The 23,921-nt window shown below is 49.1% G+C and overlaps 1 protein-coding gene across 2 annotated transcripts in view; it reads left to right on the plus strand.

Moving 5' to 3' along the window:
* NEURL1B (neuralized E3 ubiquitin protein ligase 1B) overlaps positions 1-23,921 on the plus strand; it is a 119,214-nt gene that overhangs the window by 91,651 nt on the left and 3,642 nt on the right. For both annotated transcript variants that reach the window (XM_085074009.1, XM_085074010.1), the window contains exons 2-4: positions 18,688-19,248; positions 21,430-22,137; positions 23,053-23,178. In XM_085074009.1, coding sequence (XP_084930135.1) covers positions 18,688-19,248; positions 21,430-22,137; positions 23,053-23,178 — 1,395 coding nt within the window. The remainder of the gene's footprint in view (positions 1-18,687; positions 19,249-21,429; positions 22,138-23,052; positions 23,179-23,921) is intronic.

Raw genomic sequence — 23,921 nt, forward strand, 5'->3', positions numbered from 1 at the left:
GTGATGCACGGTGGGAGGAGTTCTTGTTGTTGTCAGGAGTTCAGTAAATTGTTTGATTTGGCTCCAGTCTGACTTCAGGAAAACTACAAAACAACAACGTCAGGTTGTTCTGGTTTGAGGGAAAAAGCTACCTGTTCAGACCAGTTTTTGGTTTGGGTTCGGTTCAACGCTGACTGCAGGTGTTCATCCAGCCCTATTTTGCCTGTTTTTCTGCATCTTTGAGGCTGGGAGTTGATGTTTTTGAGAGCCTGTCGCTGATTTTGATGACTCCCTGCGTGACCTTTGAGCAAGTGGCTTCATCACAGACCTGCTTTGAGAATGTAAGGAAGGCAGGCTGGCTGACATGGCTGTACAAGAGTTAATTAACTACGAAGCATCTCCAGGAGGAAGGTCACAGAAGCGCAAAAAAAAAAAAAAAAAAAAGAGAAAATTTGCTGTTTTCTTAGCTTTTTCCACTCTTCAGAAGCAAACCCGTGAAGCTGCTCAGCTTTCCCTGTGATTGAGAGCTGGAGCAGGTTGATTGTGTGCTGAGCACTCTCTCCAAGCACTCCCCATGCCCCAAACTGTGCTGCAGCCAACTGGCACGATTAATTCAGCTCTGCCTTTGGCACCTCGGCTCTCGAGGCTGGAGGAACAGCCGTGCTCCAATCCAGGCAGGCAGCACCTCCCAGGCTGGTGTTAAATGGAGCTGTGTCATGCCCCGTGGCCCGTGGTTTGTCACAAACACACAGCACGGTGCCAAGTGTGTCATTAAAGCCAGAGCTTTTCCTGGCTCTCCGCTGGGTAGTGCTGGGCAGGTGTTTTCTCTTCTTTTTTAGAGTTTGTGCTGTGGAGGGGAATTGCTTTGTTCAGAGGTCTGGCAAACAGCACGTTCCCCCTTTTATTTCTTTATATTTCTTTGTATTTCTTTATATTTTTTATATTTCTTTATATTATTTCTTTATATTTCTTTATATTTCTTTATATTTCTTTATATTTCTTTATATTTTTATATTTCTATTTTATATATATTTTATATTTCTATTTCTTGATATTTCTTTCTATTTCTTTCTTATTTTTCTATTTTTTCTATTTCTATCTATTTCTTTCTATTTCTTTCTATTTCTTTCTATTTCTTTTTCCCCCCTTTTATTTCTTTTTTTTTTCCTTCCTATTTCTTTTTATTTCCCCTTGATTTCTCTAGCTAATCGCTGCGGGTCAGGAGGACCTGTGCTGTCACCGCCTCTCCCTCCCTTAGATGCTGCAAATCCCACCCCAGTCTGTGCTTGCAGGCAAAACCCTGGCAGAGCTCTCCCCGCAGGCAGAGGAAATCATCTGACAACCCCTGGAAGTGCTCTAGGGATGTTTCAGGTGTTTAACTGGAGGCAGGCAGGTTTGGAAGTGCGGGCATTCATGGTTATTTGACAGGAGAAGGATGAGTCACGGCGAGGCTTATTCTGAGTTTCTCTCCCCATCCTAGCGAGGATCTTCCTTCATTCCTGGCTTTTCAATCAGCAATGCCAATGAGCACCTCTGTGCTCCTCAGCTCCGGTGGATTTGGCATCCTCGAGGTCTGGAGCTGCACTTTTGGGCAGTCGGTGTCCTGCTGCGGGGTTTGCCTTGAAAGGAAAGGTTTTCCTTCTCCCCAGCATCCCTGTGTTTACAGAGCCGATCTGTGTGCTTGGCAGCCGAACCGAGAGCTGCTTTCCTGAGCTGCAGTGTGCTCGTCACCGGCTGGATGTGGTGGGCTCGGGAGGGAAGCAGGGAGGAAAAACTGGCAGAAGCAGGCAGGGGTAGAGTCAGGGAGAGCCCAGGAGCTGAGGCTGCTGGCTGGGGTGACTCCATGAGCTGCAGGATGGGCTGAGGCTGGAGGAGATTCCCTGCAACACGTGGCAGATGCCATCGGAACCTCCTGATGGGGAAGGTGTGTGCAACCTCCTCCATCTCTTCTCTCCGCATTTCCGTGTGTCTTACCTCCTCCGTTTGTCTCCCTTCCCCTGCCCGCAGCAGTTTCTGGGAGCAGTTTGGCTCCTGGGCTGCCGCTGCTTCTGGCACAGCAGCCAAACCGCAGGGCTGAATCACCATCTGCACCTTCCCTGCTCCTCAGGAGCCGCTTGGCCACATCTGGGGCTCCCTGGCACCCAAATTCCCCAGACTTATCCAGAGGGCAGATGTGCTCTCGGCAGCCAGGGAGTGGGAGGAGGTGGGAGGCTGAAGGGCTGTGGGGAAGGAGCTGGCTCCGTGTCACATCTGGGGGAAGTTCTTCTGTCCGCAGCAGCTGGAGGAAGTTTAGCAGCAGGAGGATTTCCACACTTTGTTCTGTCCTCTCCTTCAGGCAGCTTCTCCACCCTTGCCCTCGGTGTCACCGAGCTGCTGTGTCCTGGAGGGGACAGACCCTGTGCCAAAGGTCCTGGTGGCTTTTTGGTGCCCTTAGTGAGGTTCTACCACTTCTCCCCACATCTCCCCATCCCACCTCTTTCCCCCAGAGGCAGATCCTTCCCAAGGCTCCCTTAGATAAGCTCTGTGCCCATGGGAGGACTTTTTTGGTGGGAAGGAGATGCTGTTTACTCCGTGTTGTTCCCTATCTTGGTGCTGGCTGTGTTTGTTTTCCCTCTATATGATAAAAAGAATGAATCACTGGCGCTCAGACATCTGCTTGAAAGCTTTATTTCAGCTCACCTGTGCCAGCTTTTCCCTTCAGACCTGGATGCCCTGTTGTCTCAATTACTGACTGCTGGAACATGAATTCCTGGTGTCTGAGCACTTGAAGTGGGGCTTTGGGGAGGAGGGAGGGAGGAGAAAGTGATTTCTTGCTTGTTAATTTGTTTTCCCCTCTGTGTCCAGGGAGATGTCCTCCTCTGCTTTGTGTAAGCAGGAATTGCTTTCCACCCCAGAGTTTTCTCTCCCTGGGTTCTTTCAGCCCTCTGGCAGTGGAGCAGCTCAGAGATTTCCTGCTGAGAGGATCTGATCCCAATCCTTCCCCTCCTCCAGCAAAACCATGTCTTTTTTTTTTTCTTCTTTCTGCACCTTCCTGCTGTAAAGAAACCAAATCAGATGATAAGAAATGACCTCTTGCTTGAATTGCATAGGAAGGTTCCTTAAAACCATCCAACTGCACTTCAAAGCTTTCCCAGTGCAACTGGGAAATCACATTTAGGATTTTTTTTAAAGAGCTGCTGATGCTTTGAAGGGAGAAGGATGGATGAAGTTGTGTTACTAGAGCTGTTGGCTGGACAGTTGCCTGTAACAGGTTTCCCTTTTGAAATTTGCTGGTGTTCCTGTGGGTATTTTACATAATGATGAGACTTCTGTACTTTAGGAATTCTCCTATTTTAACCATTTTCCCGTGATTGCACTCTTGATGGAATAATGTCTAATGGTTATGTGGGAGAAATAAACAGACCACATAAAAGCAATTTTGTTGTCTGTGTGCCAAAACAGGGAAAACAGTCCAGAAAAAATTTCCCTGAGCAAAAGTTTTCCATCAGGTTTCCAAATGCCAGGGAATAAAGACTTTTGATTTTTTGCTCTCCTCCAGAACTCAGACATTAAATCCTCCAAGCCCTGCCTGGAGAAGCCAAAGATAAAAGATAGAATATCCCATTTGGCAGTGCAAATGAAATCATTTCATTCAAGTTTATCTCTCTTTGCTCAGAGGTAGCTGGCACTGTGGCAGCAGCAGCTTCCCTGAGCCTGTTATCTGGTTTGGTCTCACTGGGACACTGCCTGCTCAGCTGGATGTGCTCTGGAATTTATGGAGTGCAGTTCAAAAGTTATCTCCTCCCTGGGATGCTGAGGTTGAAAGCATAATTCCTAATGAGGGAAAATTGCTGTTTCTTGGGGTCTTAAACTTGACACGGTCGGATGGAGCTTTTTTTCTGGGAAAGGAAAACGCTGCTTGAGATCTGCCTGGTGTATTGTCCTGGTGGTGGATGAAATTTTGTTCAGAGGAACAGCTAAGTAGTGAATTTTGGGAGAAGACAGGAGCAGGAATTCTGAGCATGGGCTCCCCAGAATGCAGCCAGGCAGGTTAATATGATGCAAAACCTTGGTGGAGCAATAAATAAGAATATTTCCATCACTGGAGGTCTTAAAGAACAAGTAATTGTTATTTTGATTTGTTATTCACCAGCTAGGAATGGAATTAGTAGAATGGAATTAGTAATTTAGCCCACTAGGGCTAAAGATGGGCTAGAGAATCCCTGTAGGCTCCTGGCAAAGAGCTGTGTCCTGCTGTGACCCCTTTAGGGGCTGGTCTGGCGTGGTCCATTCCTCAGGACACCAGCAAAAATGGATTATTTGGATTATTTTGTCCTGCAAAGCGAAAGGGTTTCTAAGAACAAAACCTGAAATTAATTTGCCAAGTGGCTGTTGCTTGCAGAGATTAAGAGCATCTTCCCCTCGCAGGTATCTCAGAATTCCAGGCTTTTTGGAGCTCTCTGCTGGGAGGGAGGTGTGCAAGGCAGATCTTCACCCTGGCATCTGATTTGGGAGTTTAAAGAGCAATTCCTGGCTGATTTGGCAGCAGCAGAGCAGCACAAGCTGCCGATGCCATCAGAGGCAGAGGGTGAAAAGGACAGGAGATTCACAAGGCACAGTTTCAAGGAAATCCATCTCGGGTAAAGTTTATAAAAACTGATCTCAGCCCCTGTGGCGTGGCTTTAAATACACCAGCCTGGAGCAGCAGTTTGTGTCTGGGGATTGCTGTTCTGCAGGGATTTTGGGAGGGATAGGAAGAGACATGCACTGAGCACAACCCCAGACACAGACAGACCCAAACCCTGCTCAGGGTCCAAAACTTATCTCCAGCATCTCAGTGTTGTTGCAAAGAATGTCACAGTGGCTCAGGGCAGACTCTGGATCATTCCAGGGTGCTTTGTCCATCCCTGTGCAGGGCTGGGGGCACCAAACTCGGGTGGATGAATCTTAGGAGATAACCTTAAAATAATCTTCTCCAACTTTAAATACTCCAGCCTGGAGCAGCAGTTTGTGTCTGGGGATTGCTCTTCTCCAGGAATGTTGGGAGGGATGGGAAGAGATGCACTGACACTGACACAGACAAACCCAAACACTGCTCAGGGTCCAAAATTTATCTCCTGGATCTCAGTGTTGTTGCAAAGAATGTCAGAGTGGCTCAGGGCAGACTCTGGCAGATTCCAGGGTGCTTTGTCCATCTTTGTGCTGGGCTGGGGGCACCGACCTGGGATGGATGGATCTTAGGAGATAATCTTAAAATAATCTTCTCCAATTTTAAATACCCCAGCCTGAAGCAGCAGTTTGTGCCTGGGGATTGCTGTTCTGCAGGGATTTTGGGAGGGATAGGAAGAGACATGCACTGAGCACAACCCCAGACACAGACAGACCCAAATGCTGCTCAGGGTCCAGAACTTATCTCCAGCATCTCAGTGTTGTTGCAAAGAATGTCAGAGTGGCTCAGGGCAGACTCTGGCAGATTCCAGGGTGCTTTGTCCATCCCTGTGCAGGGCTGGGGGCACCGACCTGGGATGGATGCAGGAAAACTTCTCCCTGTCCTCCTCAGAGGTTGGACTCGACAATCCTAAGAGATAATTTCAAAATAATCTTCTCCAGCCTGAAGGACTCAGTGATTCTGCCTCGTGCCTTCAGGCATCTGACAAGTGCTTTATGTAAGACCTTTCAGATCCATGGAATTGTGCAGGAAAAGGGGGATTTTTATATTTTTTTTCCCCCTCTGGGATAAGAATGCCTTCTTCCAAATGAGCTTAGTCTGCTGCTGACGTCACCTGCTGTGACAAGGGCTGTGAGTGTGCCAAATTCCAGTGTCTGCCCTGAGATGTGGCACTCGTGGATCTGCTGCTTGCAGCAGAACTTCCATGGCTAGACAAAGGCTGCAGCTCACCTGCAGGGCTCAGCCATCCCCTCCGTTTGTTTTGCCGGTGCACAGTCATTAGGAGATGAATTTATATTAAAGGGTTCCAAGAAATGCCTCTGCAACCCCAAATGTTTATGTAAGAGAGAGGGAGAAATTCATAATTTATTGGATTTGTGTGTGTTCTGCTTGGGATTATTCATTGGAGGAACATGCTAAGTGATTTTTTTGTATCCTAGTAACCAACTGTGGCTGCTTTTCCATGAATAATCTTTATGGTTTAACTTGACCAGTCGAATCTAGAAGGGAAAAACTCAAATTAAATTTATCAAGGCAAATAATTACAAGGCTCAGATAGCTTTTTCAGGTGAGAGAGAACACATTTTTTTTCTCCCTCATTTAACTACATAATGATCAGATTGACAGATGCTGTCTGGAGAGTTGGGTTTTCCCAAGCAGAACAATAAAGTTTGTGAACTAAGCTTCAAAGCTTGATTTGTTTAAAATTCCTAATTAATAAATTGGTTAAAACAGTCCTTTCCCCACTCAACGGGATGGTTTCCAGTGCAGATTATTAATAATTCAGATTATTTCCCCCTGTGGGGCTCAGGGTGGGGAGCCTGGGCTGGGAGGTCTCCCATCAGCTCGTGAGGACACTCTGATTGTTAATTAATAAATTATTTGTGAATTATTTCTCCCTGCCATGCCAGCCCTGTGTGGAACAGCTGGAGTTTATCACTTAGTAGAAGTGCTCACATTTTTCTCCTTCAAAATTTATTTTGATTCAGAATTAACCCCTTTTCAAAGATGCATTTCGAGGGATCACATTCCTTTCAAAACGCCTCTCGCTCTTAGAAATATTAAAAGCTACTTTGAGAAGCAAAACAACACCAAAAACTCCCTTCCCAGCTCCCTGGGTGAGCTCCCTGTCTCTCCCACCCTCGTTGAGCACTCAGCTGACCATCTCCAAAGCCCAGGGCAGGAGGACATTCCTCCCTGAGAGGTCAACACCACTTCTCATCTCCAACCAAACTTTTCAAAGCATCTCTCTGTATGCATTCCTGTTGAGTCAATATTTACAGCCCTCTGCAAACGAGCTGCACTCCTGGAAATGCCCAAACCCATGGGCACAGTGGGTATTTCATTCCTGGAAATACCCAAACCCATGGGCACAGTGGGTATTTCACTCCTGGAAATACCCAAACCCATGGGCACAGTGGTGGAATTGCTCTCCAAACCATGGCAAGCAGCCTTAAGCACTTGCTCAGATTTTCCTTTGAGATGAGATTGATGGTGTGACCTTGTTCCACAGCCCCAGGAGGAGGGAGAAGCTGTGTTCCTCTAGATCCTGAATATATTTTTCCCATCTCTGATTCATTCCTTGTATCTTGAACACATTGAAAGCAGTTCTGCTTTCCTCATTTACAGAGGGCCAAAGGTGCTGGGCAGAGATGTTGGGCAGGGCAGTGCTGAGGATGTTTCTGTGTTTCTATTCCTGTATTTCCCCTCTCTGGGCTATTCCTGCATCCCTTTGTGCATCTCCAGCTGTCCTTCATCACCACAAGTCACCCCTCAGCTCTCTGTCCTACCCAGGCAGCTCTTCCCAAGCTGTCCCTGTCCTTTGATAATCCTTCTCCCCGAGGCTCAAAGTGCTACTGGGAGAACTGTTAAGAATCATCAAATTCTGGAGAGAAAAATGTACTTTGAAGACATGGAGGGACAGCGTGGAGTTGTGTTTTAATGTCAACCACAGAGGTTCTGAGCTGTCAGCATGTAATTGTGTATCTTGTGTTTGGTAGTAAAATTTTGTTCTACCGAAAAAAGAACAACAGCCAAAAAAAAACCCCAAAAAACCCAAAAAACAAAACAAAACAAACCCAAAAAAACCCAACCAAAAACCAAAAAAATCCCCAAAAAACCCAACCAAACAAAAAAAACCCACCCAAACAAACAGAAAAAAAAAAAAAAAGAACTGCCCAAAGAGGAACAAATTCTTTCTCTCTTCACAGTTGTTCAGATGTGATTTATAGGTGTTTTTCCAAGTCAGTCCAAACAAGGCTGGTGAATGGCTCTGAATTAGTTTGATTCCGTTAATTGAAACAAGGGCCATCTGGGTGGAAATGGGAGGGTTTGGGCAGCTGTTGCTGTTGTTTCTTGGGGGATTTCAAATATTCCCAATTCCACTGTTACCAAGGAGTGCTGTTGGACTGTGCAGTGGAGTTTAGAAGTAGAAATGATCAATGAAAAATACAAAAAAACCCCAAAATTCAGCTGTAATAACAACTTGCAGCTCTGCAGTTGAACTGTTTTTGAAGGTGTTGACCAAGTGTGTTCTTCTGAGGTGAGAAAAAGGTGAGAAAACAGGGTGTAAATTAGGATTTGGTACTGCCTGGACCTGCACATTACAGTGCTGTTTGCTCCAGAATTCACACCTTCACCCCAATGATTTCCTCTGGGGCAAAAAAAAAGGCTTTAGTCATTTTCTGGCTCTTCAGCAACGCAAGGAATTATTTTTCATCTCCAGATTGTTTTTGGTTCACCTGCCTCGATCATATTTTGGCTGGGATGCCACAAAGGGAGAAGGAGTAAAGGGAGAAAAATGTGGATGTTGATTTTGGTGTGTTGGGTTCAAACCCCACTGGAATCAAGACTGACATGGGAGGCTTAAAAATAAACCTCTCTTGCTCAAATCCTCCTGGTGTTGAAATAATTGAAGACATTTGAGGTGAAGGAAGGGGGCTGAGGTTGTGTGTCCAGCAATGTACAACTGTATTTTTAATTTTTTTTTGTTTGGACAGTTTGATGTCTTGAAGTGGCTCTTGTTTCCTCTTATTAATTCCTGCAAATATCACGGCAAAGGATCTCATAGCTGAGCCACGCAGCAGCCAAGTGTTGCACAACCACCTGCCTCTCAACAGCTTAGCAGAGAAGTCTGCATTTTTAAAAATTTCAGCTCAGGATGAAAAAAAAAAAAAAGATTCATCTTTTTTTAGTGGGATGTTTTCCTGTGTTTCTGGACCAGGACTGTACTCTTTTTTTTTTTTTTCTTACTTTTTTTTTTGTTTTCCATTTTCCCTTTAACAATTTTTTGGATTTCTTGCTGAAGTATTTTAAAAAAGCCCCAGCTTGTTTGTCTGACTATTCAGTGAAAGAGCCAGCAGAATATGTGATGTTATTCTACAGGTTGGACTGTACACCAGCTGAGTGAGGTCATCAGCTCCTCAGATCACTTGGAAAGAGAGTTTGGCCAGCATGACATTTATTTGAAATCTCCCTGCTGGCACAGCGAGGCAGCAGCCCACCAGCACAGGCTGAGAGCTCCCAGTGCCACCAGTGCCACCAGTGCCACCAGTGCCACCAGTGCCACTGTCCCTTGGCCATTCCTCCAGGGAAACAAGCCTGGCAGAGCAGCAGAGCTGTGCTGTCCCCCCTGATTTCATTATAACCACTTATTACCATCGCTTTGCCCTGCTTTGGATTCTTTCCATATTGTTTTGGAAAAGCTTAGTGGGATCGCAGCTTTTGTATATATAAAATATAGGATGATTGAAGAGCTGGCCACTGCTTTATTTAGCTTCCTCAGCCATGCGTTCCTCCCCAGGCATTTTCCCCTCCTGCTGCCAGATCACTGTTTAAATTGGGTGTAAATAGAAAAGGAACTGTGGACGCGGTTAAAAAATGCTGGAAGGAGGGTTTGGTGGGAGGAACACCTTCCTAGAGGCTTTTTCCCCCTTTTCCAGGGGTTTTATGGTTGCCAGGCCAGATTAAAAGCCCTGTGTTGGTGCCACTCATAAATCTGATGGCTCTCTGCTTATCCATCCCTGATTGGACTGGAATAGCTCCCCTGTTTCTTTTTTTTATTTATTTTAAACTGAATTTTTTGGAGTACAGAGGAGAAAAATTCTATTCTTTGGAGTTAGGAGGAGAAAAAAAAGAGAGACCTTTTGAACCACAATGAAGAGAGGAGGTAGAGACAAAAGAGGCTTCTGTAAAAATGAGGAAGCAAGGAAAAATAGCAGGTTTTTTTCCTTTTATCCTAAGGTTTTCTTGGGAAAAGCTGAAGGTGGAATGAATGGCCAGGCTCTCCTTTCTGCATCTGCAGCGTCACTCCAAGTGCTGATCTTGCCCTTCACAGAATCCCAGGATGGTTTGGGTTGGAAAAGACCATTTCATTCCACCCCACTGCTGTGTGCTGGGACACCTTCACCAGCCCAGCTCCTCATCATCTGCAGCTTTTCTTCCTCCCTAGCCCTGGAGCTGGAAAATCCCTGTGCTCAGGGGGAAGTTCTCCTGTGTTTTTAGGGAGTGTGGAAATCACGCTTGACTCGTAAAGCTGGAGCCTCACCCACCCCACCTGAGTCACCCCCGGAGCTGGGAGAGCTCTGACAGCACAGCTCATGGCCTGGCCTTGCTCCAAACATTTTGGGAGGTGAGAAAGGTGTGTCAGTGGTGTGCAGCCCAAATCCAGAGGGATGAGGATAACGTAACCACCGGCTTCGCGGGGATTTTCGGAGAACAATGCGTGGAAAGTGAAGCTGAATTGCCACAATCAGATTTTTATTTTTTTTTCTCCCTGTGTCACAAGCTGCCCTCGTGGTGCTGTGCCTGTCTGTAGGGGATGGGTGGGTTTCCTGCAGCAGGGAGACAAGGAAATTATTTCCCTCTTTGTGTTCCTGCCCGTGCTGGAAGCACCACATGGATGGGCTGTGGGGAGGATGTGCCAAATCCCAGCGCTCTTTCCATGAGCACAGCAGTGAAACCATGGCATGGAATGGAATTGCAGCTCTGAGGACATGAAAAGGGAATGCATGCCATTCTTCAATTTCATTAAAAGCCATTAACATTGGAATGACATGGTCACTATTTATAAATCCCCAGTGCAGATGACTTGGTGCAGCTGGCCAGGAGCAAAGGCTCAATGGAAACAGGGAGTTGATTTGCATTAATGGTCCTTACGTGCTGCTCTGGCAGCAGGAGGAGGCTGAGGCCATGGACCATTTCAATGTCAGTGGTGATGGCAGGCAAAAACTCTTGTAACTCTTCAACAAATCCCAGTCCTGATCGGAAAACACCAGTTCAGAATGGTGCTTTTGAACCAGAACGTGTTGCTCTGAAAATCTGTTTATCCTCTTGAGGGAGGAGTCGTGTTGGAAGTGAAAAAGGAATGGAGAGGAATTTGGGGCAAGGAGACCCAGGCAGGTGTTGAATGTGTGAGAAATCCTCTGTAACCTTGGGGGATCAGCCAGGAGCAGGGGGTGAGTCTCACCCAGACCCCACAACAGGGCCATGGGGTGGCTGTGAGGGACCAGCAGCATTATGGACACAGCAGGTTTTTGGGGTCTTGGGTTTGCTCTTAGGCTCTGTCTGTAATCTCAGCTTGGACCTTTTTTCTGTCTGAATTTAATAAATCTAAGCAGAGCCCAGCCACTCCAGAGAACATGAGGGTTTTTTCCCCATTTCTGCTCCTCTCTTCCCATCTTGGGGTCTCCCAGACCAGTCTTTCCAGCCTCAAGTGTTGCATATTTTAATGCTCTCTCTGCTTTCTGGTGCGCTTCGCCTGTCTCTAGAAAAACGGCGAAAATAATAAATCACAGAAATAAATATTTTAATCCCTGACTGACAATCACGGAGCATTTAGATTCGGAAAATATTCAGCCTTCCAAGCTAGCATTCCTCAGAAACCATTTGGGGAGTTGCTTTAAGAGCCATCAGCTGCTCACTTCTCGCTGCTCTTGGTCACCTCCCAAAACTCTATGCCGGACTTTGAGAAGATAAAGGGAGCAGAGCAGCCCTCTGCTCTCCCCAGGCTCAGCTTCACTTTCTAAAGAAGGTAACAATCTTGCAGCCCCATAATACATCAAGTCAGGGGTTTGCTCTGCTGGGGTATGAATTCGTGTGTGTCGCACATGCAGCTGATTAGTGAGAGCACAACCCAAAAATCCCCACTAAAATCCACAGTGAGAGCGGCTGACTGATCATTCCTGACAAGGCGTTTTTATCTCCAGCCAGTAGCCAAAAGTTCCGTCGACTTTTGCACGATGGCTTTCAAATCCCTGACATGTCTCAGAGTTCTCTGGCTGAGGAGCACAGCCTTGGGAGCGGCAGGAGCCAGCAGGAGTTGGGTGTCGAGCCCATGGAACAGATCACAGGGAGCTGTGCCATTTCCAGGGCTCCTCATCCATCATGCAGCTGCTTTCAGCGCTGGCACTGAAGGATCTAAGCAGGGATTATGGCATGAACCCTGCCTTTCCTCCATCCCTGCTCGCTCTGTCTCTCATTAACCAGCTCTAAGAATTTGTTACTCGACTTGCAGACTCATTGACCCAGATTCCCTAATCATACGGGGAAGAGGAGATTTTTTTTTCTTTCCCCCGTGCTTAATCGCTAGCTGCTGTGTACACTTAGTGCTATTTATATGCAGGAGGACTAAAAGGCTGTAATAAAGATGGGGCCAACTTTGCAGCACAATTCCTGCGTGCCCAGAGCCAGAGGCACAACAGGAGAGTGGGTGGATGTTGCCATCCTTGCAGAGCCAGCAGGAGGGGTTTTGGGAGCAGCCCCTGCTTTTTCAGCCTGATCCCACCAATATGGGTTCAGCTCAGGGCTCCCCACTTGGCTCTGGAAATGCCTCTCCATCGATTTCTTTGGGGCACTTTTGATTTCCTCTACCGCCAAAAGCAAAGCCGAGCAGAAGGGTTGGGAGATGATTATTCCTGCCTGGCTCTCCTCAGCCTTTGGGGCTCTGTGATCACTTCTAGGTCGTGGAGGATTTGCCATCAGCACTTTCCATCCTTGGAGCAGAGCTTCTGTCGTGGTTTATTTTCTGCCTGGAGCCAGCTGGTGGTTCCTGGGAGGGAGACAGGGAGTTTCAGCTGCACTCCCCATCCTTTGGCTCCAGTTATCTCCAGAGGAGATGTTGGGATAACCAGGAGAGCTAAGGCTTGGTCTTGGCTTTTCTTTCAGGGCAACCATTTTTTTATGAACTTTGGTAGGACTCTTCAGTGTCCCCTTAACACCTCCATTTCTGTGTCACTCTCTTGCAAATGAACCATTTCTGAATTCCCTGGAAGTTTGTTTCAGGTTAGAGGACCAGGGAAGGAGCCATTACCTCAGAACAGGGCTCCAGGCTGGTTGTGCAAACCGTAGGAATTTACATGGAGGGCATTTATTAACTGAATTTTCCAGTGTTTGAGCCAGCAGGATGTTCAGAAATGAGGGATTTTTTTTATTTTTTTTTAAATTTGGTAGCCCAGCTTTCCAAATCCACACCGTTGAGCGTGGAATAGGCCACGCCAGTGCTTCCCACAGAGCTCCCTGACACATTCTCTGTATTTAGGGGAAAAAAAAAAAAAAGAGATAAATGTCTAGACAGCTCACTAAATTTATATATGAGCAGATTTGTATCTCTTGTCCTCAGGAGATAAGATCGTGTCGGAGCAGAATCCTGTTTCGTGTTGCTGGGGATGTTTGGTATCTGCAGTAACAGCCTCCCCAGCCTCCCCAGCCTCTTCCAGCCTCTTCCAGCCTCCCGGTGTCTCCAGCAGCAGAGATGCTGTGGGATGAGGACTGTGCTGTGCCTGGAGCACCCTGGGATGGACTGGGATTGCCTTGTTGTCCTTCTTGTCCCCACCTGCTGGGGTTTCCTGGCACAAAGCCACAGGAAACCCCTCTGTCTGCCCCTCTCTGCAGACACCTTGCTCAACGTTCAGCAGGGCTGGAGCAGCAGCAGCAACTCAATATCTGTTGTGACAGGAGAAGATTCTAATGCTGCAGATAAAGCAGAGGCCATAAAGATAAGACGTGGGTGTGTTTGGTGGATTCCCTTTCACCCGGGCATGGGGCTGCAGAGATGGATTTCAGGCTGCATGCTGCTGCCTTTCAGCCTCTCCTGAACCTTTCAGCCTCTCCTGAACCTTTCAGCCTCTCCTCTGAACTTTTCAGCCTCTCTTCTGAACATTTCAGCATCCCTTCTGAACTTTCAGCCTCTCCTCTAAATTTTTCAGCCACTGCTCTGAACCTTTCAGTCTCCCTTCTGAACCTTTCAGCCTCTCCTCTGAATTTTTCAGCCACTTCTGTGAACCTTTCAGTCTCCCTTCAGGACCTCTCAGCCTTTCTCTGACCACCACAGGCACACCAAGCTCCCACAGCGTGGGCCATACCTGCTGCGAGCCGGGGGATGGACACAGTAATTTTCCCACTGCACATCCCTGTTTGGCTGCCCCTTGTGGGTGTTTTGTCATGGATTTACTTTTAGGGTCATCAGGACAGGGCTGTGGGACCCAGGGGGTGTGTTTGGTGCAGACCATGGATTTACTGGTGATGACACATCAGGATGGCAGAGCTCTCCTCCTCCTCCTCCTGTCAGGCTGCTCTCGCTGGAGCTCTGGTCTCCATGAATGTTATTCCCTTCTCCCCAGTTTCAGGGGTATTATTGCTGCCTGGCTTGTCAGGGCAAGTGAAGACAGGATTGATCTGGCTTGAGGTCACTCCCTGGCTGATCAGCCTCCTCCATCACACACCCCAGAGAGAGCAGCAGCCTCAGAGAGGCTCTGGAGCTGAATTCTGTCTGCTGCTGTCAGTGGGATTACAGTGCCACTGCAAACCTGCTGCTGCGAACAAATGGGTGAAGAAAAATGTTTATTTTTAGAACTGGAACCATGATAAATATGTGGAATTTGTCCAGGGTCTGCCTGCTGTACCTTTTTGAAATGCAAAGTGCATGTCTGTTAAAATACCTCTCCAAAGGTCAGCATAACCTCCGGAATGAGCGTGCTGGCCTTTTGGAAAGCAGGTGAAGCTTCAGAGGAGAGCATGGGCCCCATAACCCACATCTGACACCGTAAGGATGTGGATGGAAATGCTGCCTTGCCATAAGGGTTTATCCTTCAGGTTTCAGTGAGGAGCCTTAGACCATTCCTCACCCTTCACTTCAGCTTTTCCTTCCATTTTCCTGCGTTTTATATTTGCTCTCAAGTCCTGCTTGTGCGTTTGAGGGACGTGCTGTGAGTGTCATGTTTGAAATTGGTGAGAGTGGGGATGAAAGGTGGAAAACTCTGGAATAAAATAGGGATGGAACCTCAAGGGGGATCCAGCAGGTTTGCTGTGTCCCCTGTGATGATGACAGCCAGCCTCACAGGGCTCTGGGATTGAAATGTTTGTGGACCTTACATTTTCCAATCCTTTTAGCTCCCTGTGAGGTGGAGGAAGAGTGTTACTCTCTTTTAGACAGGGAAGTGAGGCAGAAAGAGGAGAAATGACTTGCTCCAAGTGTTGTAGGAATCTCACAGCCGAAAAAAAAACTAGAGTTGGCGTAGCTCTTCAGCGCCTGTCAGGCACCCTGGCTAGGGTGGCACTTCTGCCACGAGCTTGGCTGGTGTCATCCCACTTTTGGGTGGGAATGCACAGCCAGGAGAGGAGAGGCTTTGGAGAAACAGCACTGGGACCGAAATGCAATCTGAAGCTGCAAATTAGGGCAATTCAAAGGCACAATTCAAAGGCACAAACATCCTGTTGAGCTCGAGGAGCCCCAGCGAACACCTAATGAGGAAAGCACATGGCCCAGCTCAGCCCCAGGCGTGTTTCAGTGGGAAAACTCTGCCGCCCTGCTTGGGGTTATGGCAGGCTTTCTTCCAGCAGCAGGTGTTCACGTGAGGGGGGAGCAGCGTTATAAATAAATTATCCCTTCATTTCCGTCGGGAGCTTTTCCTATTGTTTAGCCACAATATGCTTTCCTGTTTTTAAAAAAAAAAACAACCCAAACCAGAAAGCGCCAGACCCGACCCTGAGTTCCCCTCTGGCAGGGTGGACACGAAGCTGTGTTTGAAGTGGGTGCCCACGGTGTCATTGCTGTCCTGTCACTCGTGCTGGTGGCACTGTGGTGGCACCTCAGTCCTCTGCCCTCTGAGAGGGACATGAGAAGAACCTGCCAGGGGCATCACATCCCTCACAGGAGTTTCTTCTCCATCAGGTGGCTGTGGGAGGAAGGCTGGTGCTGCCCTGGGGATGGAAAAGAGGGGATTTTTGGGATAGCAGAGAGGAGAACAAAACCTCTTTTCCCTCCTTCTTTCTCCTGGCCAACACGAGGACATTGAGGCCACGGCACTTGCAACACCAGGGGGGTTGTTTTTAACCATTTTAGAAACGAAAATCAGCTCAGTGGGTTATAAAATGAGGTTTTCTCTGCCTGGAGAGGCTAGGCAGGGTGTGAGGTGGCACTGAGCTCACCTGGTCCAGCAGGAGCCCCTCAGAGTCTGCTGGGCCCAGGTGCCACCAGAATGGCACAAAGTGAACCCACATGGAAATTGGGCTGCTGTGGGGGGAAACAGGGCCAGGAGAGGGCTCAGCCTGCTGTGTGCTGGCTGGGTTGGTGTCCCCCTGCCTGTCCCTGCTCAGGAACCCCCAAACCACACTCCCCTTGCAGCAGCACCAATTGTCAGGCAGGCTGACAGTGACACACATGAGCCACGGGTGGGTTGTGCTGGGAGCAGCCATTTCTGCATTCTGGCTCTTCAGGAGGCAAGAAATGAGCTTTCTCCTGGAAATACACAGAAAAATGTCCCTTCCTCGGGAACCATCCTGTGCTGGGACAGTCCTGGGGACGCCTGGCCTGTGGTGCTGTGCTGGGCAGGGGGATTAACACCTGGGGAGGGTTTTTCCTTCCCCATCTGCTCCAGGACTCTTCTCACAGCCCTGGCATGGAAATGGCACCCTCTCCTCACTGGTGTGAGAGCAAGGATGTATTCATTTACTCTGGTGTATGATGGGATTAACCATTAATTACCTGGTGCTACCCAATGACTGTCAGGTGCAGGACAAACCAAGAGACAGATCACCTTTTGATTGTTATTTTATCTTGCTGCAAACAGGAGTTTTTTTCCTTTGTAGCCCTTTGACTCCTGTTACAGATGCCTGATTTCCAGGGCTAACCCTGTGCTCAGATCTTTGCTCAGTGCCTCAGTGCAGCTCCCAGCCTCTTGCTGCCCTGCCTGCTCTGGTTTTGCTTGCAGAAAAAGCTGCCAGCCCTCCTGCCAGCTCTCCCAGCTGAGCTCCCAGGATCTTCTGGTGGGTTTTTTCTCCAGGAGAGGAAAGCGTCAGAAAATCCTTGCCTTGTCACGAAGCAAAGCCTGGGGTTACACACAGGGAGGAAGCAGCTTGAAGGAAGGGCCTGGCAGGCAAATTCTAAAGCTTCAAACGTGGCAAAAGAGTTCAAAATGAATGTGAGCATGTGACGGGGTTTTATATTTAACAGGATGGCTTTAGGATCCAGGATGTGTTCCATTTTTGCTTTAAAAAAAATCCCACAAAGCCAGGTGCAGAGAGAGGAGAAGAGGAGGAGTGGGTGGGGAATGGGGAGACCGAATTCCCTGGTGCTGGTGGGAGCCCAGGATGTCCCCATGTGTTCAGGGACATGCAAAAGGGATCGTCTCCACCTCAGGGAGCTTCTAGCTAAGGTTTAAGATTAAAAGCTGAGCTTTTTTCCATTTCTGCTTCATGCCTGTGTGAACTTCACTTTAGGCCCCAAATCTGCTTTTCTTGAAGTCAGTCTCGAAATTGCTATTGACTTTCAACGCTGCGAGATCTCAGCCATAAATTCTCCTTCTCCCATCTGTAAAAGGAGGATGGCAGGGTTTCTGTGCCATCTGGGGTGCTGTGAAGCTGAAAACAATCATCGTTTATAAAGTGCTCTGAGCTCAGATGGGAAGTTCTGGGTAAAAGCAAGGCTGTGCAGGATGAAATGTTCCTGAATGTGCCAGTTGAAGGTTTAGAAAGAACACTCTGGTGACGCAGAGGTGCTCCAGCTGCTGAATGTCTTGGATTGTTTGTGTTGGTCGAAAGTTCATTATTACAAAATCAGGGCTCAGAGGAGGAGGTGGTGGCTGCACATCCCACAAAAATCTCCTAAAATCCGTGCTCATCTCGAGCATCTCTGATCTTTAGCAGCCACAATTCTCAGAGCTCCTGCCTCTCTCCACCGTGTGAGTTAAACAGTACAGGAGCTGCAAGGAGGACACTCAGAGCTGCAGGTGTTGAGCTTTCTGAAGGCAATAGGATGCATCTGATGGGAACAAAGGATGTTCTTCCCATCCAGCTTTGCAGGGTGTACAAGGAAAGCTGCCTAACCTTTGCCTGATGCGTTTTTGTGGAAAGCTGAGGGCCAAACTGGGACAACAAGGAGCAGGCTGTGGCTAAGCATGGGGTTTGAAGGTGAAATATCTCAGGTGTCAGCGAGGGGTGTAATTCAGAGGGAGGTGGTGGAGTGGACTGCGTTTGCCAAAAGTGTCTCTATGGCTTTGAGAGATCACTTTGGCCAGCACTGCTGTGGTACTGTGCAGGAAGACCTTTTCCACACCCGAGCTGGTGGAAGGCACAAACACACACTCACCCAGGGAGCTTATAAGAGACAAAGTGTTATAAGACAAGTGTTATAAGAGACAAAGAATCCAGAGTGCTCAATCAACTGGATATTCCAGAGGTTTATTTCTGAAGGGTTCCAGGGGTGAAGAGAGAGAGCAGCTCCAGGTTATTCTAGATGTAGAGACACAGGGCCAATAATCTGAGGGCACAGGGGTGGGGAGAGGGCAGGGGATACAACAACCAGTGGGGAGAAGGGAGGGGTGGAGTGAGGGATCAGGTTAAGGCCAACCACCATAGGAGGATTTCCATAGTCTAGGGAGGGATCATTCAATTCTCAAAGTGGTTATTTCAAACTTCAGGATCTTCCCACCATCGAGTTCCTGCTGCCCCTTGGCAGTTCCTGAGGTGCTCTCACCCACCCCAACAGGGGTGCAAAGCACACCCAGCTGAGCCAACACCCGGCTCAGCCCAAGCCCTGCTGACCGATCTGCTTTGTCCTTTCTCAGACACGAGCCACCAGGCCCGCTCGGTGTCCAGCCGGCCCTACTACAGCCTGCCCAACAGCAGCCATGAGAGACGCTCGGTGCTGGCCATCGCCGAGCCGCCGCGCTTCCACTCGCAGGCCAAGGGCAAGAACGTGCGGCTGGACGCTCACTCGCGCAAGGCCACGCGCAGGAACAGCTTCTGCAACGGCGTCACCTTCACCAACAGGCCCATCCACCTGTACGAGAAGGTGCGCCTCAAGCTGGTGGCCGTGCACCACGGCTGGAGCGGCGCCCTGCGCTTCGGCTTCACCATCCACGACCCGTCGCAGATGAGCTCCGAGGAGATACCAAAGTACGCCTGCCCCGACCTCGTCACCCGCCCTGGGTACTGGGCCAAGGCTCTGCCCGAGAGGTTTGCAGTCAGGGACAATATTTTGGCCTTCTGGGTGGACCGGCACGGCAGAGTCTTCTACAGTATTAACGACGAGGAGCCCATCTTGTTTCACTGTGGTATTAAAGTTTCCGGTCCTCTCTGGGCACTCATAGATGTCTATGGAATCACCCACGAAGTGCAAATTCTAGGTGAGTGTGGCTTTGGGCCTGTGGGTGGCTTTTCTGGTTGCTCTTTCTGGTCATGTAGGAAAGATGCGTGATCTGCGTGATCGTTTCTATGGGACACTTAGGAAAATTAATTTGCTGTTGGTTTTGTACCTCTGATTAGTCATTTTTCTTCTGCCGGCGGTAGGGATCCAGAAAGCAATATATTTCAGAGGTGGCAGTGATGGAAAGTCCTAAGGCTGCACATTATGTGAAGGGATAAATGGAAATCTTTAACTTCACTCAGCTTTCTCTGAGCTGGATGTGCTGCTGTGGCATGGAAAAACATGGAGCAAGGTCCCAGGGGCTGAGGAGAAAAAGGGGACAAGTTCTGACTATTCTTTCCCAGCTACCAGTTACTGCCAGTGCATTGGAAAAGCATCAATCATTTCCAAGAGTTTCCTGGAGCTCTTCCCCAGCCCCTCTCTCTGCTCTTGGCCGTGGTCCCACCAGGCTGGCAGTGAGAGGGGCTGGGTTTGCTGTGTGACCTGACTCACCCTTGCCTTGCCCAGGGACATCACTCAGATCCCTGGAATCAGGTGGAGTCTGACTGATTTACAGCCTCATCCTTAGGGAGAGCTGCAAGAGAGGATGAATCTGCTCCCATTAGCAAGCCCGGCTCATGGCCATGGAATGATTTTCCTGCCGTGGCTTTTACAGCATTGAAATTTCTAATGAATTCAGCGTTAGATGGAGTGTTTTGAACTGGGCTACGCCACGGGGAACACTTTTAAAATCCAAGAGAGTTGCCCTTTCCCGGAGGCTCCTCGGAGCTGATGGAGTTTTAACAGCCCAAGCCAGCTGCAGCTGCCTGAGGGGATGGTGCTGCCAGCCTGGCACGGAGCAGGCACCAGGGAGAAGCTGTGGAATGGTGAGTCCAGAGGGCAGGCAGCTCCATCACACATCCCTCTGAATGGTGCCAATTATTTCACAGGCGAGAAGGCTACACATAAACAGCACTTTCCCCTGTCTGCTGTGCCTCAAATGGGTAATTAAACCTCACCAGCAGCTTATCCTGTAATTGCAGTAGCGACGCACTCCAGCCTCTGGTGCTCGTCACAGAGGAGAAGGAGTGTTTGCTGTGTTGGCCAAGGCAGCTGCTTCACCAGAGTTCGCCTTTCTCCTCATTAAATTTGAGTTAGAAAAATAAAATGCAGCTTCTTTCTGCCCCCCACACCCGGTTGTGCCTGCAGCATCCAAGTGTTCACGGTGACAGACTCAGGCTGAGAGCACCTGTACTCTGATGGGAGTTTTTTTAATTAAAATACCAAACAAGTGCTGGTGCTGGGCTGCTTCACTCCTCTCTATCTCTTGGAAAATCAGGAGTCTGCTCCATTCATACAGACTCTTAGATTCCATGTGCTTTGACTTTGCCCAGTGAGTTAAACCCTTTAGACTGAAGTGTCCAGGCTGCCCCAGGCAGGGCTGCAAGTAGAAGAGAAGGCATTCCCAAACTTTCCCACACCTTTACATCACCCCCAAGCCCGGCAGGGCCGAAATGAAAACCTGGGAAATTAATTAAGGAAAGTCAACATCCTTACTTTCCCTTTGCTGTGAAAACAACTTTCTGCTGTAAAAGCTTTCCTACACCTGCAGGAAGTAGCTTTTGTGACAAGCTCTCCATTCAAAACCTCTGCAGGGCTGTGAACACCCCTGAGATATGAGGCTTGAAATTACTTTCCTTGGACACACCTGTGCCTGGACACAGGTGTAAGGCAACGACAAGGAATGTGGAAAGAATATATATTCATTGTTGTGTTCCTTCCCTACCACTTGTGGATTTGTCTTGCACAAGACCTTGGGACAACAAAATACTGAGGTGTTTTCTTTTTTTATAGTGTAGCCTCAGAGTTCTCAGACCCTTCTCCTGAGAAAGCTGTAAGATCACACTGGTTACAGCTTTTCCCATTTTCCCAGCACAGGGAACTCCCAGATCACAGGAGTGCTTTGGAACACTTGTTTTGCCTTGGCTGGTGCCAGGGTGCAGCTGCTCCTCTGCCTGCTCCACGCGTGACTCTGCACCAGGAGCTGTTCATTAGTGCTTGACCTGTGCCTGATTTTTCCTTTCAGAGGAACAGAGTCTGTAGGCTGCAATAATAATTGTAAAGCATAAAAGCAGGCAGTTTTCCCTTGACTAATGCCTCTGTGCTTTGGTTTCTCTCACAGACAGCATGTTTGCAGAGACCATGACCACCGCCCGGCTCAGCACCGCCCGGCTCAGCACTTGCCTTCCCCAGAGCAACCACGACTCGGCCAACTTCAACAACAACGAGCTAGAGAACAACCAAGTGGTGGCCAAAATCGCAAACCTAAACCTGAGCCGGGTGCCAGGCCTTGGGACTGACAACCACATCATCCCCTGCTGCCCCAACCGGCGGCAGCACGCCCAGGGCGTCCCGGCTTTCCTGGACACTGACCTGCGCTTCCACCCCACCCGCGGCCCCGACATCACCTTCTCCCAGGACAGGATGGTGGCCTGCACCAACTGGCAGGAGAGCAATAGGACTTTGGTGTTCTCTGACCGGCCTTTGCACATCGGGGAGAGCCTCTTTGTGGAAGTGGGACACCTGGGGCTGCCGTACTACGGGGCTCTCTCGTTCGGCATCACTTCTTGTGATCCGAGTACTTTGCGGACAAACGAGCTCCCGGCAGATCCAGACTTTCTGCTGGACCGTAAGGAGTACTGGGTGGTTTACCGGGCGTTCCCCGTGCTCAACAGCGGTGACATCCTCAGCTTCATGGTCCTGCCCAACGGGGAGGTGCACCACGGGGTCAACGGGGCCAGCCGGGGGATGCTGATGTGCGTGGACACCTCACAGTCCCTCTGGGTGTTTTTTACCATCCACGGTGTGATCAACCAGCTCAAAATCCTGGGTAAGTGCAGCCAAAGGGAAGGATAACAGAGCACCTGGCTGGGGAGGTTTCCTGGGCCAGAAGGAGAGCTCTGGGTTTGCATTCCCAGTGTTCACTGGTGTGAGGAAGCAGCTCCTTGTGTTGGCAAACAAGAGTAAGCGAGACATGGTGCTTGTCACAGAGATGTATGCAGCCTCTGTGATTCCCCCAGGAAGGGAGGAGACTTGAGAAATAAAACAAGCAGCAGGAAGGGAGGCAGGGATGGCTGTGGGGGGCAGCTGTTTTTCATTGGGTTTGTTTTTAAAAGGGATTCTTTATAAACAGGGATGGCTGTGGGGGGCAGCTGTTTTTCATTGGGTTTGTTTTTAGAAGGGATTCTTTATAAACTCCTGTTCCAGCCAACAGGTATTAAACTTCTGCCCTGGTAAGGATGATGATTTTTGTGGGCACAGCTCTGGTTTAAGCATGGACAGTAATTGCTCCTGAAGCATTGCCACAGCTCGGGGATCAGGTGGCACTTCTGATCCATTGCTGGTCACCAGTTCCAGCCCTTTTCCTTTCCTTCTATTTAGGATTCTATCAGAAACTCAGATGTTAATGACTGTGTAAAGCAGGTTTTCTTCATCCAAAGCAATTCCCTTTCCCAGCTGACAGTGAGACAGCCACAGCTTGAGCCCACTGCAGCTGGGGAGAGTGGAAAGGCAGATATTGGATAACCTGGTGCTTGCTTCACTGAAGCTGAACAGGCATCATAAAAAGGCGTAATGAGGTCCAGGCCCTGGGGGTCACATCCAAAATCTTGACCAAGGGGCAGCATTAACTCAGCAGCTGGACTTGCCCTGAAGCCCCCTGTGCAGGTGGGGTGGGAGCAGCTGAGGGGGTTTGGCTGGGCTTGGGGTGTCCCTGTGTGGGCTCAGCTCTCTCCTGTGTTCCCAGGCACGGTGCAGTCCAGCCCAGTGACCGTGTCTCCCTCAGGATCCCCCGGTGGCTCCCAGTATGACAGCGACTCGGACATGGCCTTCAGTGTCAACAGGTCCTCATCGGCCTCGGAGTCCTCGCTGGGTAAGGACAGCCAGGCTTGGCTCCTGGGGGGAATGGTGCATCTCCTGCCAGGCTGACAGGAGGAACTGGAGGGAAACGCAGTGCTGCAATGATGTGCATGGCCTGAAGGGCTGCAGGTTGCTTGTATCAGCTCCAGGGTGGCCAGCAGGAGCAGGGATTGTCCCCCTGTGCTGGGTACCTCAAATCCTGTGTTCAGTTCTGGGCCACTCATGACAAAAAAGGGCTTTGAGGGGCTGGAGTGTGTCCAGAGAAGGGAATGGAGCAGGAAAGGGTCTGGAGCACCCAGAGTGTGGCTGAGGGAGCTGGTGAAAGGAGCTCAGCCTGGAGCAAAGGAGGCTCAGGGGGACCTTGTGGCTCTGCACAGCTGCTGACAGGAGGGGACAGCTGGGGGGTCAGGCTGTGCTCCAGGAAACAGGGACAGGATGGGAGGAAATTGCATCCAGTGATTTAGTTTGAATATAAGGAATAATTCCTTTATGGAAAGTGTGGTCAGGTATCCAACAAGCTGCCCAGGGAAGTGGTGGAATCACAAAAAATGTGTGGATGTGGCACCTGCCCCATCTGTAGAAAAGGGATGGCAGGCTCTACTCAGAGTTGTAAATGTGTAATGGGTTGGAATATACTGGGACTTATTTGGCTGAAGAACCAGGCAATGACAAAGGAGAGCCTTAAAAACTGACTTAAAGATGTTGTAAAGATGTTGTAAAGATGCTGCCCCATCCCAGTGACTAAACCACCTCACT

This window comes from Lichenostomus cassidix, chromosome 13 (genome assembly GCF_008360975.1).
Source record: "Lichenostomus cassidix isolate B80296 chromosome 13, HeHo_3.0, whole genome shotgun sequence".
In the NCBI taxonomy this organism is placed as follows: Eukaryota; Metazoa; Chordata; class Aves; order Passeriformes; family Meliphagidae; genus Lichenostomus; species Lichenostomus cassidix.